This window comes from Callospermophilus lateralis, chromosome 1 (assembly GCF_048772815.1).
Source record: "Callospermophilus lateralis isolate mCalLat2 chromosome 1, mCalLat2.hap1, whole genome shotgun sequence".
NCBI lineage: Eukaryota > Metazoa > Chordata > Mammalia > Rodentia > Sciuridae > Callospermophilus > Callospermophilus lateralis.
In genome coordinates, this window is record NC_135305.1 from 47,400,180 (window position 1) to 47,424,525 (window position 24,346).

Genomic DNA, 24,346 nt, shown 5'->3' on the forward strand with positions numbered 1-24,346 from the left:
TCATTTCAGTATATAAAGTAACTAGTTGATTTTCTGTATGCCATCTTGCATAAAGCATCTAGATTGTGTAATATATAATTACAATAGCATTATCATGCTAACTCCTCAGTAAAAGAACTTAAGATCAGTTTTCTCAGAGAATTTATGAGAAAAGTCTATATAAAAGACTACATATGTGTGCACATGTGTATATAATGCTTGCATATAAATTTTATGTGTATTTGTTGTATATTAAATACTTTTTGTGTTATGTATATTCCATATACATCAAATATGGCAAGACATATCTCATAGATATGTGTTCACATACATCCACTATAAACCAGACATGTATTTTTCTATATATATATCCATATACATATTGTTATGCATATTTTTGGTGATCAAAGACCTGTGGGATTATATAAGCTCACATTGTACATACATGAATCTACATTATTGGTTCTCAATTTTTATCATGGATAAAATCACCTTGAGGTCTTGTCAAAACACAATTTTTTTAATCTTTACCCACAGAGTTTCTGATTCATAAGATTTGGTGTGGTTTGGGGAGAGCACAAAATTTTCATTTTTAACAAGTTTCAGGTCACATTGATGCTGCTACTCTCAGGATCCTAAGTTAGGAATGACTGGTACAGATAATACAATTAACCACATATGTGATTACCAGGTACCAAGGACCTTGCTACGTAGATTATTTATTACCCAAAGACTTACTTTCCGTTTAGGTAACAATAGTTACAATAGGAAAAAATGTAAAGATGACCATGTATGAAACAAGGTGCTGTTTTGATTTCATAAGGAAATTTTTACTGTACTCATCTGATTATTTAAATGTTCAGATGAGTCTCCACAGAATGCATAATGGCCAGAGTCTGTGGTTGGCCTAATAAAAACTGAGGCTTTGGCTTTTCTTATGATAATTATGAGAATATTAACTATAGCACAGGGTTTGTTGGACTTACAATATTTTTCCTTTTTGTACAGCTTTATGATATTTAGTCTCATTTTGGAATTCCACTTTTTTTTCTAACAGATGCATTTATAATTATAAGAGTAGTCATTTGGGGAAATACAGTTGTCATTTATGTTCCTCTGATGCATTTCCTGTCTCAGTGGATTATATTTACAGCCCTTTCTGCCATCATTCTTAATTACAGAAGAAAATAATTATGTTCAATCTTAAGTTCTCTGTAGTTAAAACATATTTTAATTCCATGTATGTGCATTTATATCAATCTAAAATTTCTTACTCTTAAATATTTGAGATCAAATAAATTCCCTCAGTCTTGGGTAGATTTGGTATAAAACATCAAATGTGCCAACTGTGTAGGAAGCCTTTAAACTTTGACGGGGAACATAGTTTTAGTTCTTCCAAGAGTGGAAAAGATAAGGGCTCTTAATTTGTAATAACATCAACACACCATGTTAGGACAACCCTCCCAGCTTCCCACACAGCAGAGAGGAAGGATTGCCACTTACACTCACAGTTCTGATGTCTTTTAGGAACTTGGAAGGATATATCAGTTGCAATGATTTTTCAAAGTGATATTTCAGTAACGGTTCCTGACTGGTTACAAAACTAATCATTTGCCACATTTTGAAATTAACCCACCCAAGGAATGTGTTCAGATTTTTTTCAGGATTTACACTTGTATATTTGAAATGAAATCTCTTAGATATATGTATTCATTCAATTCTCATGCAACAAATAGTATTTCATTTTGATAGATGAAAACTGCAGATAAGAAAGACATTAAAAATAGCATTTTTACAATTAATATAGTTTGCTGCATTGAAAGGTGATCTCAATGTATAAAGTATTCTATCCTAAGAGGTTTTTCCTCATGAAATATTAATTGCTCCAATTATTTGCATAATTACAGGGTTAAATAATTCCATTAAAATTAATTTTAGAAAATCATATATGAAGAGTCAGTAAATATCTTTGTTTTCCTGTTCATTTTTTTTAAACTGGGAGGTTTTCTCATTTCCATACTTATGCTTTCCTGTGACAGGCAAGCTTTTCTAAGCAGCATTAGGTGTACTTCTTGCCATCGAATCCCCCCTCCCTGGTTCCAATCGCTGCTGGGTTTTTGTCATTTTTCAGTCCCACCTTACTCTTTTTTTTAACTTTGTTTTACTTAAATTGTCATTTAATTGTAGACATTCTTTACATCAAAGAGTCCCAATTTTAAGGTAAGTAACAGTGATGAAGGCTACAGTTAATCCATTGAAAAGTGTTGTGACTGATCCTTCATCTTAAATGTCAACTCTCTTGATTTTCTCTGACTGCAGAGGCCAGTAATAGTAGCCATGAGTCTCGTATTGGTCTAGCTGAGGGGTTGGAGTCTGAGAAGAAGGCGGTTATGCCCCTCGTGATCGTGTCTGCCCTGACTTTCATCTGTCTAGTGGCTCTTGTGGGTATTTTCATCTACTGGAGGTAAGTTGGGTATCTTTTGTGGAAAATTTCATTCATAAAGCTGAGATTGTGCCTGTATTTCATCTGAAATGTCTTCAAAGCATATTCAAGAGAGCTGCCATTTATTCAGGTAGCTATGAATAAGGGGAATTGGTGAATCCACAGACACAGTAATTAAAGGGTTGATATTTCTATGTACTCAAACTTATAAAGGTAAAATGGAGGAACTTTGACTTCAGTTAATATTTATTATGGTATTTTGATGGTTGCACTTTCATATTAATCTAATTAAAATTCAGACATTACTACAGCATTTAACATAAACCTTTTTACCAGATGTTGTAATCTAAAAAATTTTATTTAAGAAAACATAGTTTTTGGATGTGGTAAAAATATTTTTAATAAACAGTTTGTACAAGATATACATCAACTTCATACTAATGAAAAATGATAACCTGTGCACAAAAGTAAAAAACAAGAAATTAAAATACAATACAAGTAGGGAGTAAAGTTAATGAATTTGCTTATGAATGGGGCTTTAAACTTATTCATAACTTGCTTTGAGGATAAAATATAGCTTCACTCTCATCAATAACTCATTAAAACCTTTAAGAGACAGGGATAATCACACCCTCATAAGTTTTCCATCCTGCAGCAAGCAGAACACTGAGATCATTTGCAAATTTCCTAGAGACATGATGTAAGTCAGTAGAACTGTCTGTTGGAAGACAAGGACTTTGCAATGATACAAGAATTCATATCTATAAACCAGAAAAGGCCTAGCTTAGTAGTTTATATTCCTGTTTTAAAAGAGAAATGTGTTCAGAAAATCTATAATTAATTCCTTTTTGTTTAGCAGGATCAATTTATAAATTAATATCACCACTTTTATGTGTTATCCCAAAATATATTCTCTCAGTTATTCCAAAATATTCCTTGTATTGACTATTTTCCATGCTGTACTAACTGTATTAACTACTATTGGAAAATATAAAAAATTGAATGAGAGTCACCAACTTTTAAGAAAATTGTGCTTCTTGAGAAAAAGAACTCTCTATGAAAAATTTATAAAACATTACACAGAATTTCAATAAGTGAAACCCAATGCTGAGTGGTCAGAGAACAAGGGATCTTGAGAGGCCAGAATGGGCAGGATAAATGTAAAATAAAATGTAGGGCTGCAACCAGATAGGATTCCGGAGGTAGAGGAGAAGGGCATTCCAGGCAGGGATACAGCAGTCTTGAGGACCAGAAAGTGGGGAAAAGGTGGATATGGCAAAATCAATGAAGCTTAAAACATAGTTTTAAGTCATAGTTTAGTCATTGGTTGTCTAAAGCAGGATGCTTTCATGACCCAATGTATTTCCTATCTGACTTCTTTTGCAGAACACATTAGAATTTGAACGATGGAAACCAGATCATATTTTGTTAACTCATGGGTTAGGAGTCCATTTAACCCATAGGAGATGCAAACAAAGATAGTTTCTTAAATCTGCCCCAGTGATTCCTATAATTGACTGTCTCATTTTACAGAATATTCTGTGCTCAACAGAGAGCTTCAAAAATTGTACATAACCCATAAATGTTTGTTCAGCAAGCATTCATCTGATTGTCTTCCCACTTTTCACTGGGCTTGTTGACCAAATTTCTTACCACAATTTGATATTATGTTTATTCAGATTGCTGGTTTTTATCTCATCTGATTTTCTCTGCCAAATCTTTTTTTTTAATTAATGTAAAGTGATGTCAGATTATAAATAAGATGGAAAATAAACCAAATTTGTTTCATGGTAAATAGTGTTAATGTGAAGTTCCAAAAAAGATGTCAGGTGGTTTATGCTTAAAAGACTTCAGTAATCAGAATGAGTCTCTTGATCCACCTTAATATTTAAAGTATATTTTGTGTGATTTGAAAATCAGTGTCTTATTTGATATGATTTGGTATTTCATGGAAAATTTAAATCTGAAGTCGTTCTGATCTTCTTTTAGTAATGGGTCTGCATTATGGTGAGGAAAAGATAAAATTGCTAGTTGAAAATATACAAATTTGAATCTCACCAAATAGTCATTTCTCTTTTTCTCACTAATAGCACTTTATGTGCCTTAAGAAGAGAGTATAATAGTTTAAAAGGTGAGAACTTTTTGTGGTTTAGGTGTATATTTTTCTCTATCAATTGCTCTGACAAATTTATCACTCTTTGCCTATCCATCTGAAAATTTGTTAAATATTGTTAAATATCTGTCTTACATTTCTTAAAATTAATTCACTATAAAGTGTAATTTTTTCAGTCATTATACACTACAGTTAGTGTTGAATCACAATAGTTCATTCTTCAAGATTTGTTTGAATTACTAAAATTCTCATGTAGATTCAGTTATAATTGTAATGGAAGATAGAAACATTTAGACCTTTGTGGAAACTGCATTCTGTGGAAAGGTTACAAATCCAATGACATATAAATAACAGTATGAGAGTAATAGTCCTTACAAATTTTTCCAATTCACATCTTCAAACACCTTTTAAAAACAGCTTCAGTGACATAAAACTAATATATCACAAATGCCATCTGTTTAAAATGTACAATTCAATGATTTTAATGCATTTTATTATTTCCTTCATGGTATTTCTGCATGTGCTTATTGGATATTTATATGCTTCCTTAAGAGATATTTGTTCAAATACTTTTCTCTCTATTTTTAATTGCATTATTTGTCTTTTTATTATTGAATTTTGAATATTTTTATATATTTTAGATACAAGTCTTTTATAAGTTATGTGATTTGCAAATATTTTCTCATTATGTAGATGGTTTTCTAACCTTCCTAATTATATCTTTTAAAGTACCAAAATTTTAATTTCGATGAAAGCCAATTCATTCTTTTTTCTGTCATTGCTCATATTTTTGTTATCATATCTAAGAAGGTATCACCTAAAATAAAGCCATAAAGATTTACTTCTATAATTTCTCCTAAGAATTTTTTTTTCTGCTACTGGGGATTATTGAACCCAAAGAGTACTTAATTACTAAGCCACATCTCCAGCCCTTTTTTATATTTTATTTAGAGACATGTTCTTGCTGAGTTGCCTAGCCCTCCTGCCTCGGTCTCCCAAACCACTGGGATTACAGGCATGTGCCACTGCGCCCAACTCTCTTAAGAATTTTACAGAAGAAGGACTCACATTTCCTAATTTCAAAGCTTATTGCAAAATGACAGCATATCAGCAGAGCCTGGTACTGGAACAGTAATATACAAATAGATCAATGGAGTAGAATTTAGAGTTCAGAAATAAACTCTTACATTTGTGGTCACTGGATTTTAGACAAGGTTCCTAAGATCTTTTACCATTTGTTTAAAGGACAATTGGATATCCACATACAAAAATCAGGTTAGACCTTTTTCTTACATCATACAAAAAAAAAAAATTGAACTGAAACAGGATCTTAGACTTAAGAGCTAAAACCATAGGATTCTTAGAAAATATGTAAACATTTTTCTAACCTGATTGTTTAGAAGAAAATTATCTCAAAATGGCAAAAGAAATCTTCTCTTTCCTCTAACTAATCTAACTTAAGGAGTTACCCTGTGTTTTTTATGAACTTTGAGAGGAAGCACATTATAGCAGAAAGACAGAACAAGTTATAGGTGATAAAATCTTCCTTGAATTTGCTATATGGCCTTGGCCAAGTCACTTACCCACCTATGATTAATTCCCTCTTTCTGCCATCTGGCCTCCCTAGGTCGCCATTAAATTTGCAATAAGACCTTCTCTAAGGGTTCTGTGAATGAATGCAGCATCCTAAACATTGTTTCATATTTGTATAAGAATCCTGAGAAAAGGAATAATAATTACACATTTCCAGCTATTAATTCTAAATACTGTGATGAAAAGGTGTAAATTAAATAATCGGATTCCCATTGATTGATAGGACCTGCATCTACAAGTTGAAAACAGTCATCACTTTTTCCATCATGGCTGAGTGATAATTAGCAGGAGACACAGTTATCAACACTTAGCACATAGACGTGAAGACATTCACTGCACATTCAGAACAGATGGACTATAGATACTGTCTTGTCATATGTTAAATAATATGCCTTCAAAGTACTTTCCAGATGTTTTAAGGTATAATTTACATGAGCCAAACCATAAGCTTCTAAGAGGCAAAATAACTTCAACAGGGAAGGTTTTCAAATAGTTCTTTTAAAATGAAAAAAGAAAAGGGCAGATTTTGAGAGATTTTAAAGAGTTAGAACCTAGAAAATTCAAAAGTTGTATTCAGCAAAATGGCACATTATCAAAAACAGAAAAAAGAACTTTCCATGTATGCAGTTGTTTGGGCTGGGAGAGTGGAAAGAAAAGCACTATTAATTCACTCTTGATCTTAAATTAAATTTTGGATCCTTGAAGGTATCTACTTGCTCAAATGGAAATCTCCTGGTGCCATACTGCCTTTTAAGTAGACTGTCATTTCCCATATAAGACTACACTGTAAAGTATGTATTGCTTGGTAAGCAATATACAGATGACCTTCATCCATAAGTTAGGCTATATGATTTTAATTTTTTCACTAATAAGTGTTTTTGGTGTAATATATATGGTTCTTTGGAGAAATTAATGCCAAGTAATATTACTAGACTTACTTCTAAAACCACCAAAGATTTAATCCCATAGTTAAAACCAAAGAGAGTTGGTATTTATCCAGTTACTAAGATGAGAATTAACAACATGTTAAGCCTCAATGCTAATATGTTAATTTACTTTTTTGTATTTCATCAGATGTTGCCTTTCTTCCTATTCTCTCAGAGTTATTGGCACATCCTCTGTTCATTGGTCTTACCATCTCTCCATCCATCCATCCTTCTCTACCTATAAATTTCATCTTTCCGTCTCAAATGTTTTGACATTTCAAGTTATTTCATCTGAGGCTCAGGTAGGCAAGAGATTCCTGGATGCAGTTGAACAACAATGGTTGATGAGACTTATTTGAAACTAAAAATGCATAAAATTGAACTCTTGGCACCATAGTAAGAATTGAGTTTGCATGGAATCAAGAGATAGCCCTATCTTTGAGAAAATTTTAGTAAGGATATAGATATAAAACAAGTATATTAGAAAATAACTATCCTAACTACCAATTAAGAAAAAAATATTTAAAATAAAGTAGAAAAATTTCCTGGAAATTAAGATCACTTTTGGATTGATTTTGTATATTTTTCAGAACAGTCTTTATGTAGATGAGGGTGAAGTTGGGCTGGGAGGAGTAGGAATAACGTTTGTATGAGGTACGTTGGAAATATAATCTGCTTGATGAGAGGCTGTTCCACATAGAAAAGGTCTCTGAGCAGTCATGAAAGACGATATTGTTTGCCTGGCATATTGGTGAGTGAACCATTTTAGTCAGGAAAGTCATGTTTTAAGTAAGATAGGCACTCAGAAGAAAACAAGACAGGTTCCATAATTTATCCTGCATCAGTGTTATTGGAGTACAAACTTCAAAGAGAAAAGCCAAAGATGGTGAGGACCACTGATAAGTAGGACCACTGATAAGTAGGGTTTTAGTATTGAAAATCTTAAATTCTACAATCTAAAAATCTGTTAAATACAGATCTAGAGGCAAGGGATAAAAGTAGCAGGGACACAGATATCAACAGAAAGAGACCTAGTAGGGGGAAAGAAGGCCTACTCTTTGTGTACGATTTGGAAGAGCTTAGAAAGGAGTGAGTTTCAGTAAGTAGAAGAATATCTAGCAACTAATGGCTCATTTTAAAAAGTTAGCTGTTGTTATGGAAGAAATTCAAATTGGACCTTAACTGTAAATTAGGGAAGCTGTTGAAGAGATTTTCATATCAACTGTGAATTGCACTAAATACTTTAATGCATCTTATCACTTTAAGATTCTGGTTTTGTTTTTGTTGGTTTTCTCACCTCCTGGCTAACTATATTTAAGAGCTATCAAAGGGATTTTAATTCTCTGATCTTAAAATCATGCCCCAAGTTCAGTGTTTCTATGATGATGTGTCAGAACATGGTAACCCTGGTTGCACAGATAATCCAAACTTCTGTCATTTCTGCTCCAGTCTGGTTTCATTTCTGCTCATTTGGCCTGTCATTGGAGAGTTTCTTCCTCATGAGACTTGTGGTTCACATCTCGCCCCTTCCTCTTCAGTCTGCCATACTCTCCGCTTTCCTTTTGTACCACCTGCTCTCTTTGGAAGATATTCTTGTGTTCTCTCAATCTATGTCCTTCCCTCAGATTTGATTATCAAAGCCTTATACTATTCCAGCAGAGGACTGATTTTTTTGCTGTGGAAATAATTGCTTTAGGACTTTTTTTTTTTTTTTTTTTTTGCTTGGGACATTAAGGTCACAAACTATATGATTTTACTACTTAATTGCTACATATAGCATTTCATTGAGTGAACAAATACTTTTTGGCATCTATAACATGACAGCACTGAGGAGTAAAACAGCAATGATTAAGATAAACTATCACATTTGTGGCTTACTTTTGAATATGAGAAACCAAGTATAAATATGCAAAACAAGTGAATACATTAATAATGGTACAAAGGGTTCTCCATTTATGACTGTCGACTTTTTCAACATGATGGTACAAAAGCAATTCACATTCAGTTAGAAACTATACTTCAGAATTCAAATCTCATTTTTATTGCTTTGTTGTGGTTGTTGTGGTTCTTGTTGGCTAGTTATTCACAGTGCAACACTCTCTTGAGAAGCTGGACAGTGCCACAACTGGGACAGCCACAGTGGCACAGCCACAGCTCCCAGTTAGCCATACACACATTAATAAGGTGCTCTACAGTGTACTGTGCTGCTAAGCTATGATGTTTGGTGGTTAGGTGTGTTAAACACATTTTTAACTTATGGTATTTTCAACTCACAATGAATTTATCAGGACGTTACCCCAATGTAAGTAGAGGAACATCTGTATTTCAGATAAAATTAAGCAAACAAAAGGGCAAAAGATAGTGGCTTTGAGTGATGGGCTGACACCTTTAGCTAGCATGACCAGGAGCTTCCAAAGGAAATAACATTTGGGCGAGTGCAAAAATGATGGGAAAGAGACAGGTAGGCAGAGGAGCAGCAAGAGCCAACACTCTTGAGTTGAAGCAGATGGGGCTTCTTTGAGGAAGAAAGAGAGGACCAGTGTGAGCTGTGTGAGGGAGTAATGGGAGGTGAAGCTACTGAGGTTGGTGAAGTCTAGGTTATGAAAAGCCATACATCCCTTGCTAAAATAATTGAACATTGTTCTAATTGCAGTGGAAGCTATTCAATAATTTTATCCAGGGAACTAATTTACTGGAAAAATATTGAGATTCATGTGTGTCACCACATAAGAACAAATGTTTTCTTAAAGCTCATCAGGATATATTAGCTTAAAGATTTTCTTTTAAATAGAATGTTTTTTAAATTCCTTTATTTTTTTTTTATTTTTATTGGATGCTGAGGATCAAACCCAGTACCTCACACAAGTGAGGCAAGCACTCTATCGCTGAGCCACAACCCCAGCCCTATAGCTTAAAGATTTTAAAATGGAAAATGAACTTGTAATCCCAGATACTCTGAAGGCTGAGATAGAAGGATCTCAAATTCAAAGCCAGCCTGGATAACTTAGTGAGACCCTGTCTCAAAATTTAATAGAAGATTGCAGATGTGGCCCAGTGGTAGAGTGTTTTTATAGCATAATAGAGGCCCAGAATTTAATGCCCAATTCCATTAAATAAATAAACAAACAAGAAACTGAGCCACGCATGGTGGCATACCCCTATACTCCCAGCTGCTTGGTGGACTGAGTTTCAGGCTAGTCTGAGCAAGATAGCAAGACCTCATCTAGAATTCAAAAAAAAAAAAAAAAAAAATCTGGCTTTATCTAAAATGGAAAGTGAGATTGACATTGCTTTTATACTCAAACAGATAGTTGTTTAAAGTTAATCATTCATGAGTAACATTTCAAATAAATAAAAAAAAATCAGATTGGAGTGTTGTTGACATTTTAATTAGCTAAATTTCTTAAATGAAGGATGGTTCATATTACTTTACACCAACTGCTACTGCAGTTGGTTCTTTGCTTTTCTCAATAGTTCATACTGTGCTCTTACCTTATTATTACTCTTATTATCTGAATGAAAATAGATTTGGGCGATGTTGTAGGTCATCCTTATCATTGATTCCAAGTTTATTCATTCTCAAAACCCTCATCAAGACTAGGATCTAACAGAAATAAAATCACCTTTGTTTTCAGCTTTGTGCTCATTCTCTCCTCACTTAAGTTCTGCCATTTCTGCATTCTCATACAGTATAGAGTGGCCTTCTTTTGTCATCAAATGTCACCCTACCCTATGCAGTTTCATTTCTACATGATCATGGATTGCCATCTATTGCTAACAGCTGAATATCCTCAGAAGGACATGGTCACTTTGTTGAAGAAGATAGATTTGGACATTCTTCTCCACCCTGGTCCTTTCCAGAGTGAGGCGCTTTGGGTTCTAGCAATAGTGGGATAATTAGTTTGTAGAACAATGATTTTTCTATATTAGCAAAGTACTATTTGGCTCCTGCTACCCTTCAAATACCATGTCTGCTCTCAGCATGTCCGTTAGCTGCTTGCTCTTCTGAGTCTGATACAGATAAAACTAAGGTAAATTTGGATATTTGTACTGAATTCTTCAATAGTCTGTGTTTTATTAAAACATATGTAGACCCAGCAATTGCTCTTCTGGGCACATATCTACTTTTGTTTTCATCTGGATATTTCTATAATGATTTTCAAGAAGCTCAGAAGTCATCTTGTTATCTGTGCAGCTAATAGTATAAATTGCTTTCTTATCTTTTCAGAAAATGCTTCCAGACTGCACACTTTTATTTAGAGGACAGTACGTCCCCTCGAGTAATATCTACACCTCCAACACCTATCTTTCCAATTTCAGGTAATGGCTTTAGGTGTGACCGTGAGTAGCCACTAGGTGCTGAATGAAAAGCACCGTGTTGGAAGATTTGCTTTTATTGGCGTGCTTTGCCAATAGCTTTAATGTAGATTACTTGTGTTCCCCCAAATATTTACTATATCATGTATCATGATTTACAACCTGTTTTTATTCATTTTAAACATTCTTAACCACACAGATAGAACAAAATAATTTTTAAGTATTGAAATATGATATGTTAAAAACAAGCATTTATAGCAATAAGATATTAGTTAAAAATAATGCTGTCACTCATTTTCATTACTTTCATGGAAACCTCAGTAAGAAAGGTCAGACTAAGTCAGTGTAGTAAAAGTGGATAGGAGGAAATAACAAAAATAAGGCTGAAACATAGCTCCTTTCTGATCACTTGTCTGTATGAGAAAATACCTGTTAACTACGTAGAAAAAAAAATTATAAAATAGTGGTGGTAGTTGTAGAAAAAAAGTCAAAAACCCAAAAAAGCAAAATATATACTATATATACATATATATGCATATATATACATATATACTGATATATAGATATATATATATATATATATACATATACACACAGATATATACACACACACAGAGATATATATACATATGTATACACACAAATATATATATATATATTTACTTGAGACACTTACATTTTTTTCTCAATGTTGAACAGTTGAATATTTGGGAAGTTACTGAATATCTTCACCAAAATATACCTGGAAAACGGTATTCAAAATTACCCAGGTCCCTTTTGATTAAGATGTCCCTTAAACCCAGTGTTCACATGGTAAGACCTTCGCCACTTATTTAACACTTTATAACATCCCAGAATGAAATGAGGTAATTAAAAAAAAAATGAGTTCTGTGCAAGTATGTAACTATGAAGATGTACTGGAGGGTGGAGGATGAGATAGGGACAAAGAAGTCACCACACCAAGGATACAGAAGGAAAAATTTGTGAATGTGATCATTTTATAGGAGTTACTTTTTAAACAATCTGATGCTCCCTGAACCCTGAATTATTGCTAAGGCCCAAATTCTTCCTTATATTATCTTTTGAAATCTTGTGACTAAAAAAAGCATAGATATTTTCTACATGATATATATATATATAGATATCTGTAGAGTATACACTATTTATGTTCTTATATGTTTTTGCTTTATAAGCATAGGTCTTAAAAGGGTTTCTGGTTTTCCTTTTTTTTTTTAACTCTGAGTCTTCAATCACCACTATTTTATTTCTGTTTTTCTAATTTCATACTAAAATACTATATATTTATTTTAGAATAGCACAATTTTTCATTAATATTTTAGAATTCAGCTTTCAGTTAGACTGACAGCTTTCAGCTATCAGTTATAGTCACTTCCTTCACTATCAAATGTATCTCTTCTACATACCTCATCAGCATGAGGTATGCAAATTAACTCTAATATTATCCAAAGTCCAATGGATTTCATTATTAACAAGTAAAATGCAACATTTTAAAATCAGGACCTTGTAGAGGAAATCTAAGATCTCCATTCTGAATGTCAGAAGAGGAGTGGTCAAGGGAGTGTCCTCATTTCACTTGCTCAGCTCTCAGGATTCACTCTTTATCACCTGAATATTCAGGTAAAATCAGAAAGCGAAAAGATATGTAGCTCTCACTTGCTTTCAGACCAATTAATAAAAAAAAAATTACAAATATACCTGACTGATGATAAAAACTAGTTTGCTTGTGAAACGTGGGCTGTGCAGGAAATATCAATGGGTTTGAAGGACATTCACTGGAACTAATGATTTAGGTGTGACAAATTATTTCTGTTTTCTTGTCTAATTATAAAAGCTACTTCCAGGCAAAATCCTTCTGTAGGTGTGAAGGTGGAATTGCACCTTTGTCTAGTGTTTCTTAAGCCTGATGGGATAATTCAGTTTTAGTATTCAAGTCCACTTATCTAACAGAGAGAACAGATGGATTCTAATTTTTTTTAAAATCAACAAATTCTTGGTAACTGAAGCTTAAAAATATTAGATGGCCTAAATGCTGAACATCTGTTAATGTAAATAACTGTTTCTTGTGAAATGTGTTTGATGTTTCCTTGTCAGAGAAATTATTTGTGATATTGCATACAGTGAACTAGTACTGTTTAATCTTAGAAAGTCTGTCCAGATAAAGAGAAAAGGAAAAAACAACAACAACAAAAAACGGACAGTTAAAATAATTTAGCCCCTTCGCAATTAATTAACAGATCCAATGACTTTGTTTACATAGCATAATTTCAACTTACAGTTCTTGAAATTTTACAGATTAAAAGTCCCAAAGGTTTTTGACATTATCCTTAATGAATATTTTCTCATATAAATATTTTTTTATGGAGAGAAGGAAAAAAGTTTTCAAATGTAATCATCTGACTATATAATTGTATAGTTTTATGAAACTGAAATTGAATTATACTAAAATTGGAAATATAGTTATTTTGTGAATCTTTTTTCCCAGAATTTACATATAATCCCCACCCATGTTAAACATAATTTTCCATAAAGAGAGGGAGTGCACTGATAAGTGAAGCTTAGGTGCTATTTATATATTTTTTTTAAAGAGAGAGAGTGAGAGTGAGAGAGAATTTTAATATTTATTATTTTTTAGTTATCGGTGGACACAACATCTTTTGTTTGTATGTGGTGCTGAGGATCCAACCCGGGCCGCACACATTCCAGGCGAACGCGCTACCACTTGAGCCACATCCCCAGCCCCACTATTTATATATTAACAGTGAAAATAAATTGTTTTCTCTTTCAAGTATGTATAGAAGATATTTCTGATCAAATCCGATTTCTAAAATGCAAGTTATGATTGATGATAAATATACATAAAATTGGAAATTTTTGCTTTAGATTTATTTGTGATTATAAGAATAATTGAATTTTAAAGTTCTTTCAGAAGGCACTTCATTAATGAGAGACACATTCACTTCTGAATTATCCTAACATTGTTTTTTATTATTATTATTATTCATTTAGATGATGTTGGAGCAATTCCAATAAAGCACTTTCCAAAGCATGTTGCAGATTTACATGCAAGTAGTGGGTTTACTGAAGAATTTGAGGTATGATTTTAATATTTCTGTTTTGAGTAATATAGAAAATAGTAAATTTAAAAGATTCAGCAGTAAGCAATTTCTTGACCTGAAGACACTGAAACTATTTTCACTTCTGGGGAAAATATTAGTTCCATAGTTACTTACGTGTTTAGGAGATGTTTTGTAGTTACCATATAATTTAGAAAATTGATTTTCCATTTAAAAGCCAATTTTTACTAGTGGAAGAATCAAAAACATTGCTAATTCTCTCCCATTAAGTTCAGATCTTTAGTATTCCTTTTAAAATCTGCATTAGTAATACTGATTCTTGGGGCTGGGATTGTGGCTCAGTGGTAGAGGGCTTGCCTAGCATGCACGGGGCCCTGGGTTTGATCCTCAGCACCACATAAAAAAAATAAATGAATGGAATAAAGGTATTGTGTCCAACTACAACTAAAAAAATTACAATATAAAAAAATACTGATTCTTTTTGATTTTCTAAATTATATAAATTTTACTAAACTACTAAACTTCATGATTTTTCAGCTAAACTTCATATAAATCCCTAATTGTAAGCATTACACCAATGCAAATGTAACTCTTATTATAAAAAGTAAAATCACATCTTCTCGAGAAAATATGCATTTCTAAAAAACATTTGAGCCTTATAATCAGTGAAAACTCTTTCAGTGATATTCTATTAAATACTCCTGTATAGAAAGGGTAGAGAAATATATTATGACCAACTTAAATATCAATTTAGTAGATTTTCAAAATAGGGAGTCATTAGTACAAAGTTAACAATAACCACCACAAAAAAAAAAAAAAAAAAAAAAAACGAAAGCAACCTTTGGTGAGCATGCTGAATATGTCACAATGACTAGGTGCCTCCATATTCAAGCTTCACTCAGTTCTGGGAGTTATTATTCTTTCTCTTCATGTTATAATGAAATCGAACTCCATGAAATTAAATAACAACCAATATGTAGCAGAGCTGGGATTTCAAACCCAGGGCTGTAGTTTTAAATCTTATGCCCTTTCCAATATGCTTGTCATCAAGCAAGCAATCCTCAGCCTCCCCTGAGCCACACCCCCTAGGAAACACTCTAGTAAAACTGCCTTTGTGTCTTTCCCATGCCCTGCTCCCAACGTGCTCTGTGGACCTTCCTCTTAGAAGGGCCTTGAACTCTGATGTCATCACAGGATCTACTCTCCTCTCATCTACTGCTTTCCTATTTGCTCTGTGGGACCTTTTCCCAGGAGTCACATCAATTAAGACATTGTTAGAAGAGGAAAATGCTGTAAGTTAGAAAGCTTTAAGAAATCAAATGAGCCTGGCCCGAGGTACAGACCTTTAATCACATTGACTCAAGAGGCAGAGTCAGGAGGATTGTAAATTCAAGATCAGCTTCAGCAGTTTAGCCAGGCCCTAAGCAACTTAGCAAGACCCTGTCTTAAAATAAGAAATAAAAAGTGATGGGGATGTATCTCAGTGGTTAAGTACCCCTGGGTTCAATTCCCCCCTCACCTCCACCAAACCAAAAAACAAAACAAACAAAAAAAGAAAGAAGTAGAAGTGAAGTGATATACTACAAAGAGTTACATATTTAAACCATCAAATTGTTTTCTTACCATAAACCAGAGATTATTGGTGGTACAGTGTTAACTCAGTGTTAACTAAGCTAACTGCAGTGTTAACTGATAGAAATTATTGGGCTAACATTCAATAAAATTATTATAACAGCAGGAAAAATATGTGAAAGATAAGTCTAATCTTCCAAATGTTTAAAAACAATCCTAACTGAATTACACAATTTATAATCTAAGTTGGTGACAGCATAAACAGAAAGGCAGATCAGTTTGCACAACTATAAAGTCATTTTAAGTATTATTAAATGATTAATAATTAAATTAAGAAAATAACCTCATATTTTTACTTTAAAAGATTTGTTTTAATTTCATTGCTTTTAGCTTACAGTCTGATTTGACAAAACTTTTTAGTAACTTAATAATTTGTTTAATAACTAATGATTCTACACCTTTTAAGTGGTTTATATATTTAATTTTTTTTAATCATTCAGGATAACTTGCTGCAAAAGAGATTTTAAAAACTAATTTGGAAAGATACTGGGCAGGCCATTTCCTAATGAATCAGATTCATTGTGGGGTCATATACTTTTTCAGAATTTATAAGGTTTTCATTTGTTATCTTAATACTAAATAACTATAAATTCTAAACAAATGTATTTAGATAGGAAACATCTCTGAAAAACTCTTTAATTCATTAAATAAAAATTAGCAGAAATAGTTTTTATGTATCCAGTGAAGTTTAAATATAGAGGAGATATGCTAATTAGAAATATCAGAAATAATGATGTATAAATTTTGTTTCAAAATGTCATAGAATTACAAACCACCTAATAGGAAGTTATTTACTGTTTAAAACAACTCAAGCCACAAAAAGAAAAAGAAAAGTATCACAAATTCAGAGTTTCAAATAGAGCTATGGTAGTAATATAAATTTTATTTGTTTATTAGCAAATCCGATCACTATCACAAAATGGGTCATGGAGTATGTGGTAGTTCTCATCTGCGTTTAAAAAACTCATACTACACCAATGTTCCCTTTTAAAAATGCTATTTTTTTTCCTTCACATAATTTTAAGGTTCCAAATTGTTAGACATTTTGATTTGCATGTTGCTGTTTAAAACATTTTGTTTTGTTACTATGTGACGAATGTATTTATTGCATGATCATAGTTTTCCATTGTAAACCTAATATGAACACTTTTTTTTCTCATTTGTCGTGTGCTGTGGAATTTGATTTCTTTACTTATTTGGCATTCATTCCCTCATTAGACACTGAAAGAGTTTTACCAGGTAAGGCATTATTTCACTGCATTTTCTTTTAGCCAAGAAATAGTTGTAACATGTAAATAAATAAATAAATAAAAATTTTTCGGATAGATTTTTTTGTTTTATGTCCCTTATTTTATTTTAAGACACTTTGTTGGAAAGAATATGTGTTGAAATGGTTTACATACAATTTTTTACAGGAAGTGCAGAGCTGTACTGCTGACTTAGGTATCACAGCAGACAGTTCCAACCACCCAGACAACAAACACAAGAACCGCTACATCAATATCGTTGCCTGTAAGTACATCCTTGACTTGGCTGACCTACCATCAACACTGCTGTGCTCTCAGGGTGCCGAAGCCATCAGAGGGCAGATCAGTGTGGCTGTTTTGGGACCTTTGTTTTCGGGGAATAAGAGTTGTGTTTAATAATACACAGACTTCTATGCTTCAACTTTAAATGCATCCTGCAATTAATGACATCTGCTTCTTTTATACTGAACACATTCAAATTTTAATTTGGTCCTTTCTTCAGATTCTGTGGGCTGTATGTCTCTTCTTGTGGTTTCTGCCATTATTTATATTCCCTGGTCTTATTTTCATTTGGATACATTCACTTTTATGTGATCTTACTAACCAGATCACACTCTCTTTAGACTTTTTTTTTTTTTTTTTTTTTTACTCCTACCTTAATTATTTATTTCCTCCCTGTCTTCCTGGGGTCTTGTAAAGGATTGATTAGATTCCCCCTTTTGACTCCTTCCTTCCTCTTTCTTAGTTGTTCTCTCTCCTTAGTAAGCAAGTCTGTGACTTTTTTTCATTAATGATTGTACTAATTTTTTCCTATGAAATTACCACTTTTTTCATCTTCTTATAAAATTTCTTTTCTACATTTGTTTATTCTTATTTTGCTTTGTACCTCTCTCCTTCTTTTGAATTGCATATTTATGATCCCTCCTCCTTAGCTTCAATGAGCACTATATTCCCAGCTGGGCCATTTGAATTCTGTTTCCACTCTAGCTCTGGAATCCTTATAGGGCTGCACCTGCCTCCTCTTATTATTATGTTTTCTCTTAAATAGTGTGCATAGGCACTACCTTCATTTCCACAGGTTTACACCAACTTTTATTTTTAGTAGAGGACTCTCCTATATGTTTGTCTTCCTCAACTAAAACAACTCTCCTGACTGCACATAAAACTTGATTGCTTCTCAGGGTGAAATTGTTAAACTTCCCTCTGTGAGCTAAATAGAAAATACCCACCAGGTAACTAAGAGGGACAGAGATGAACATTGGTTGAACACCTATTGTTTGCTTGGCACTATAAATTTATCATTTCATTTAATCCCCTAAACAACCTGGAAAGGTAAGTAATAATAATTCTGTTTTAGATATGAAAAAAAAAAAACCTCAAAATTCTAAAAATATTGGAACTGATACCAAAGTATAGCTTGTCATCTAGATTCATCTTTCCATTGCTGGGCATCTATTTTCACATAAGCTCTCTCTACCCATGTGAACTGTTACTGTCAGTACTGTACTTTCTGTATTAATGTACTTTGTTATGGTTTGATCTGTATTTACTTCTTCTTTCGTAGACACTACTAAGTTTCCTTCTATAACACTTTCCTTTCCTAATAAATATCTCCTGCAAACTCCACAGAACTGAAGCTAATTCCATCTCTACTTCAACATGTTTGCATTACCATAGTTAAGCTGTGTTTTACTTCATGGTTTTCACCCCTTTTCAAATGGCAGGGTTGGATCCACTTCTTCTGTCCCTAGTCAACTGTTCTGTCTCCTTTCATAGAAGTCCTCTTTGCAACTCTTCCTTGAAATAGCTTTTGCGGTCACCCTTCACAGGCCCTCCCTGGGATCCCTCCACTTCCTTCACTACTGACCCTTCCTCCCTCGGCCTCCTGTTCTGAGGCCTCTGCTGCCACCATTCCCTTGGCTTTCTGAGGTTTCCATTACTCTTTTTTCTCCTCAAGTGGCCCTCTACTGTTCACAGCCCCTGTGTCATTTATCTTAGATGCCAACTTCAAGTTCCAACCTCTGTGACAACTTTTATTATCAATCCACAGCAAAGCAGTTTCTTCCTCGAATCCTCCTGGGTAGTGCCCCTCTTTCCCAACACCTGTTTGTTGCCTCCTGGTATGTCCTGGGCATACTCCATTAGACATTTCTTAAAAACAGAGATTTCTGTTTGTCTTTGTTATCGTTGTCATTTCAGTATCCTCCCAAAGCCTATTAAAATGAATTATTTTTTTTTTTTTGCTGAATTTGTGTGAAATAAATTGTGACACATATGTAAACGGCCTTTATTCTAAAGAGGAATCCATACTTGAGTGAAATTATTCTCTTTTTATATTCCAGATGATCATAGCAGGGTTAAGCTTGCACAGCTTGCTGAAAAAGATGGAAAACTGACTGATTACATCAATGCCAATTATGTTGATGTAAGCATGTATGATTTGAAATATTATGAAAATTAGACCTTAAATTTATTATATCATAATGCAACACAGGTACCAGTGTGTAATACATATTATTTGATATATAATAAAAATTGCAAATCAACGATAAATAACTTGAAGAGATCCTGTAACAAAGGATTTCAGATTGAAAAACTCTATTATAATTAGCTTATCTCTTGGGGAAAGGAGGGAATTCAGGCCAAGAATGTACATTCAAGGTAGACTGTGTATACTCAAGAAAGGTTTATAACTCCTCAAGTGTGAGGGACAAGATTAGTGCTTATTTTGAATTTCCCATAACTCCTGGCATACTATAGTAGATGGTCAAGAAATCCTAGCTGAAAAAAAAAAATCCCATGGTAGTACTGACTAATAAGCAAACACATGATTATCAAACCAGTTATAGCCTGTATTATTTTGAGTACTCTTCAGTTTCATTGAACTAACCGGCACTTTTCAGGGACTGTAGACCATTCACTAGATAACTCAGTACCTCATCTCTAAATCAGGGATGGTGCTTTCATTTTGCACAGATAAAGGACTAGGTTAATGTTTGCTAAGTATTTTGTTCAATGATGGGTGCTTGGCCACAGATAGCTATTAATGATTAGCCCTGCTCAGCACTGCCAAGAAGAGGAAGGAGGCCACAACTCAAGCTTTCTTAACTTTGTAGACAAATGAGCCCCATTTTGTGAAATACATCTCAAAGCAGCACAATTTAATACTAGCTTTCTTTCTTCTGTACTGGAGATTGAACCCAGTTCCTCCCTCATGCTAGGTAAGCACTCTAACACTGAGCTATTTCCCCAACCTTATTTTATTTTATTTTCATACAGGGTATCACTAAATTGTCCAGCCTGGCCTCAACAGGCCCAGCTAAGAACCATACTCTAGTCATTATCAATAGATTTGGGTTAAGTGCCCCTGGAGTAAAGATGCAGGGAATTAAGTTTGTGTCGAAGTAAAAAGGTTTTATAGAAGTTAGAGTCCAGAAAGAATTGCTATCCTTGGTAGTACTATCAACTTTCTCTAGTTTTGCAAATTTATTTATCTTTTTTTCATGGTTTTCTCTTAGAGAAAAAGGGTACTGACCTTAATGACTTAAGTGTTCTACAGTTTGAAATAGCATGCAATTCAGATAGTAAGAAATACTAATCCTTTGTTTCTTCAGGGCTACAACAGACCAAAGGCTTACATAGCTGCCCAAGGGCCACTGAAATCTACAGCTGAAGACTTCTGGAGAATGATATGGGAGCATAATGTAGAAGTGATTGTCATGATAACAAACCTTGTGGAGAAAGGAAGGGTAAGTGGATCATCTATGATGTCATCCCCCAGAGATTTCAATTCGTTTTAACAGATTCAGCATTAGAAAGCAGCAAAAGTTATGAAAGCTAATCAGGATTCCCTCTAACAAGTATGACAGCTAAAGGAAAACTTAGCATTATAGGTCAACACTATGAATCAAGCCATCTGCTTCTTTTTAAAATTTTTACTGGTGCACATATTATATAGGATGTTGATTTTCTTTGTGACTTATTTATATATACATAAAAATGTAATTTGATTAATTTAATTCCCAGAATATATATATATAAAGAATTCAAAAACTCATCAATAAAATAACAAATTAAAAAAGAGACACATCTCAAAAGAAGAAGTACAAGTGCCTATCTGTTTCTTAAAAGCATTCTTCATACTGTGATAAATAGTAATGATGACCCATTGAAAAGCAACAAATAGTAAAATTGATTTTAATTCATAGGACCTGAACTTGAGTGAAGGCTCTGTAATAGCTCAGTACCTCTGGCCTCACTTTCCTCATATGATAGGGGTCAATTGGACTAGATCATCTGAACACTCTTTCCTTTCTATGAGTCTTTGCCTGTTCACCTCTACAACTAATTTGCAATCACTTAGAAAGGAAAGACAACATTTAAATGAATAAGAGAGCCATTCCTGTTGCTGTCTCCAACCTCTACTTATTTCAGATGTGACTTTCATGTTGAACATTTGAAATGTAGAAATGTGAAGTAGCATCTTCATTTTTCTCTGTTGCAGAGAAAATGTGACCAGTACTGGCCTACTGAGGGTAGTGAGGAATACGGGAACTTTCTGGTTAATCAGAAGAATGTTCAAGTACTTGCTTATTACACTGTGAGAAATTTTACTCTAAGAAACACAAAGATAAAAAAGGTGAGTCAACGAACGATGGCCAAACCCTTTCAAAAGATGAATGGGTAAAGAAAATGTGGTGTGTATATGTATATAAGAACAATAAATTACTGTTCGGCTTCAAAAAAGAATGGAATCCTGTAATTTGTGACAACTTAGATGAAGTGACATAGCCAGGCACAGAAAAACAAATAATACATGATCTTGCTTATATGTGGAGTCTAAGAAGTCAACTGGGAAGAAGTTGGTCCTAGGATAAGAATTTCAGTTAGTGTTAGTTAATTTCAGTTAGTCACCTTTTCGTCACTGTGACCAAAATGCCTGAAAAGAGTAACTTAGGAGAAGAAGGTTTATTTTGGACCATGGTTTCAGGGGTTCACTCCATTACTCAGCAGATTCCATTACTCTGGGCTCAAGGTGAGAAAGAACATCATGGCAGAAGGGCATGGTGGAGGAGCACAGCTCCACTGATGTTAGTCAGAAAGCAGAGAGAGAAGAAGGGGTCCACGGGGAAGATGAACCCTTCCAGGTCATGCCCCCAGTGACCTCCTCCAGCCATGCCCCATCTGCCTAAAGTTATCACCTAATTAGTCCATTCAAAGTAGGATGGACTGATTAGGTTACAGCTTCCAAAATCCAGTCATTCCCCCTGTGAATGTTCCTATGTTAACACAGGAGCTTTCAGGAGGTGCCTGATATCCAAACCATAATAGGAGGAATAAGTTCAAAAGATCTGTTGAATAATATAGTGATTATAAGTAATGACGATGTATTATATACTTAAAAATTACTATAGAAGATTTAAAGTATTCTCACCAAAAGCACATGTGGTTATGCTATGTTAATTAGCTTTTTAGCTATTTCACAATGTATATATACTTCAAAACATGTTTACATTGTATAACATAAATTAATACAATTTTTATTCATCAATTGCAAATAATTTTAAAAACAAGACAAATGATAGTTATGTCATCAATTATATAAATCATTCAGTTCTTCTTAAATAAATGAGTGATTAACCAAAAAAGGGGTAATACACACACATATACACACACACACATAAATGTGTGTGTGTGTATATGTGTGTGTGTGTGTGTGTAGCAATCAAAGTTCTTATCACAGCTACACCTCAATCCCAATGGCTTCTTTCAAGTACCTAAATGTCAGCTCTGGCTTTAAAGCCAGACTGGTTATGGTGCCTATGGTTGTAGGTGATATGATACATACACCAAAATTCCTGACCCATGTGCCACTTCATAGGATAGCCCTGACAGAATCACAACATCTAGCTAAAAAGAGTGGCAATTGAAATAAGCAAAGAGAAAAAATAATATATGTTTTAGGATTCTCAAGGGATCAGGTCCAACAGGAGGAATGGGCATACAGATGGATGGATAGACAGATCAATAGATCCCTGAATTTTTTTAAGGATTGACTCAGTTGTCTTGGAGACTTACCAATTCTGAAATCTGTAAGGAATATTGGTACCCTGGAAATTTAAGTAGGAGTTGATGTTGTAATTTAGAATTGAAATTCATCAAGGCAGCAGGCTGAACATTTAGGCACGATTTATATATTGCAGTCTTTAGAGAGAATCCCTTCCTCTTCAGAAAACTTGTCTTTGCTCCTAAGGTATTAGTCTTAGGATATGTCCCAGCCACATTATGGAGAGTGATATACTATACTCGAGTTTACAGATGTTAATCACATCTAAAAAGATACCTTCACCACATCATCTATTGTGATTAGTGTTTGACCCAGCAGCTGACTACCATAGCTTAGCCAAGTGGGCACAGGCAATTGACCATCAAAAATGGCAGTGCTCTCTTTTTTGCTTCATTATAAACACCAGTGTCAGGCTGTGACTCCTGAATTGATATTTAAGAATTGTGCATGTGTGCATGCATTTGTGTGTGATTGTTACTGTCATTAACTGTCCAAACTTTTCCAGGGCTCCCAGAAAGGAAGACCCAGTGGGCGCGTGGTCACACAATATCACTACACTCAGTGGCCTGACATGGGGGTACCAGAGTACTCGTTGCCGGTGCTGACCTTTGTGAGAAAGGCAGCCCACGCCAAGCGCCATGCTGTGGGGCCTGTTGTGGTCCACTGCAGGTGAGTCTCAGAAGTGTGCTTCTGAAGTCACAGAATTGCTTATGCCAACAAAAAGGAAATTGATGGGACAAAATTTTGCCAAAACCAGAAAGATTTCATGAAATGAGAGGAATGAAATTATATGCCCATTTTCATAAGTACAGATCACTAGGAAATGCTAATGCTGAGACTTGGAATTTGATTGCTGAGCATTTCAGAACACCATGTATTTTTTAAGATGTCTATTATTTGATTTGATTGCTGGATTGGAATTTATTAACTGTGC

General features: G+C 33.9%; 1 protein-coding gene across 1 annotated transcript in view; it reads left to right on the forward strand.

Annotated features, from left to right (window-relative positions):
• The window catches only part of Ptprz1 (protein tyrosine phosphatase receptor type Z1), a 175,390-nt gene that overhangs the window by 134,925 nt on the left and 16,119 nt on the right, over window positions 1–24,346 (forward strand). The window contains exons 14-22 of the mRNA XM_076853511.2: window positions 2,299–2,443; window positions 11,283–11,374; window positions 14,399–14,484; window positions 17,317–17,337; window positions 17,514–17,610; window positions 19,688–19,770; window positions 20,960–21,094; window positions 21,850–21,984; window positions 23,918–24,081. Of these exons, the coding sequence (XP_076709626.2) occupies window positions 2,299–2,443; window positions 11,283–11,374; window positions 14,399–14,484; window positions 17,317–17,337; window positions 17,514–17,610; window positions 19,688–19,770; window positions 20,960–21,094; window positions 21,850–21,984; window positions 23,918–24,081 (958 nt within the window). The remainder of the gene's footprint in view (window positions 1–2,298; window positions 2,444–11,282; window positions 11,375–14,398; window positions 14,485–17,316; window positions 17,338–17,513; window positions 17,611–19,687; window positions 19,771–20,959; window positions 21,095–21,849; window positions 21,985–23,917; window positions 24,082–24,346) is intronic.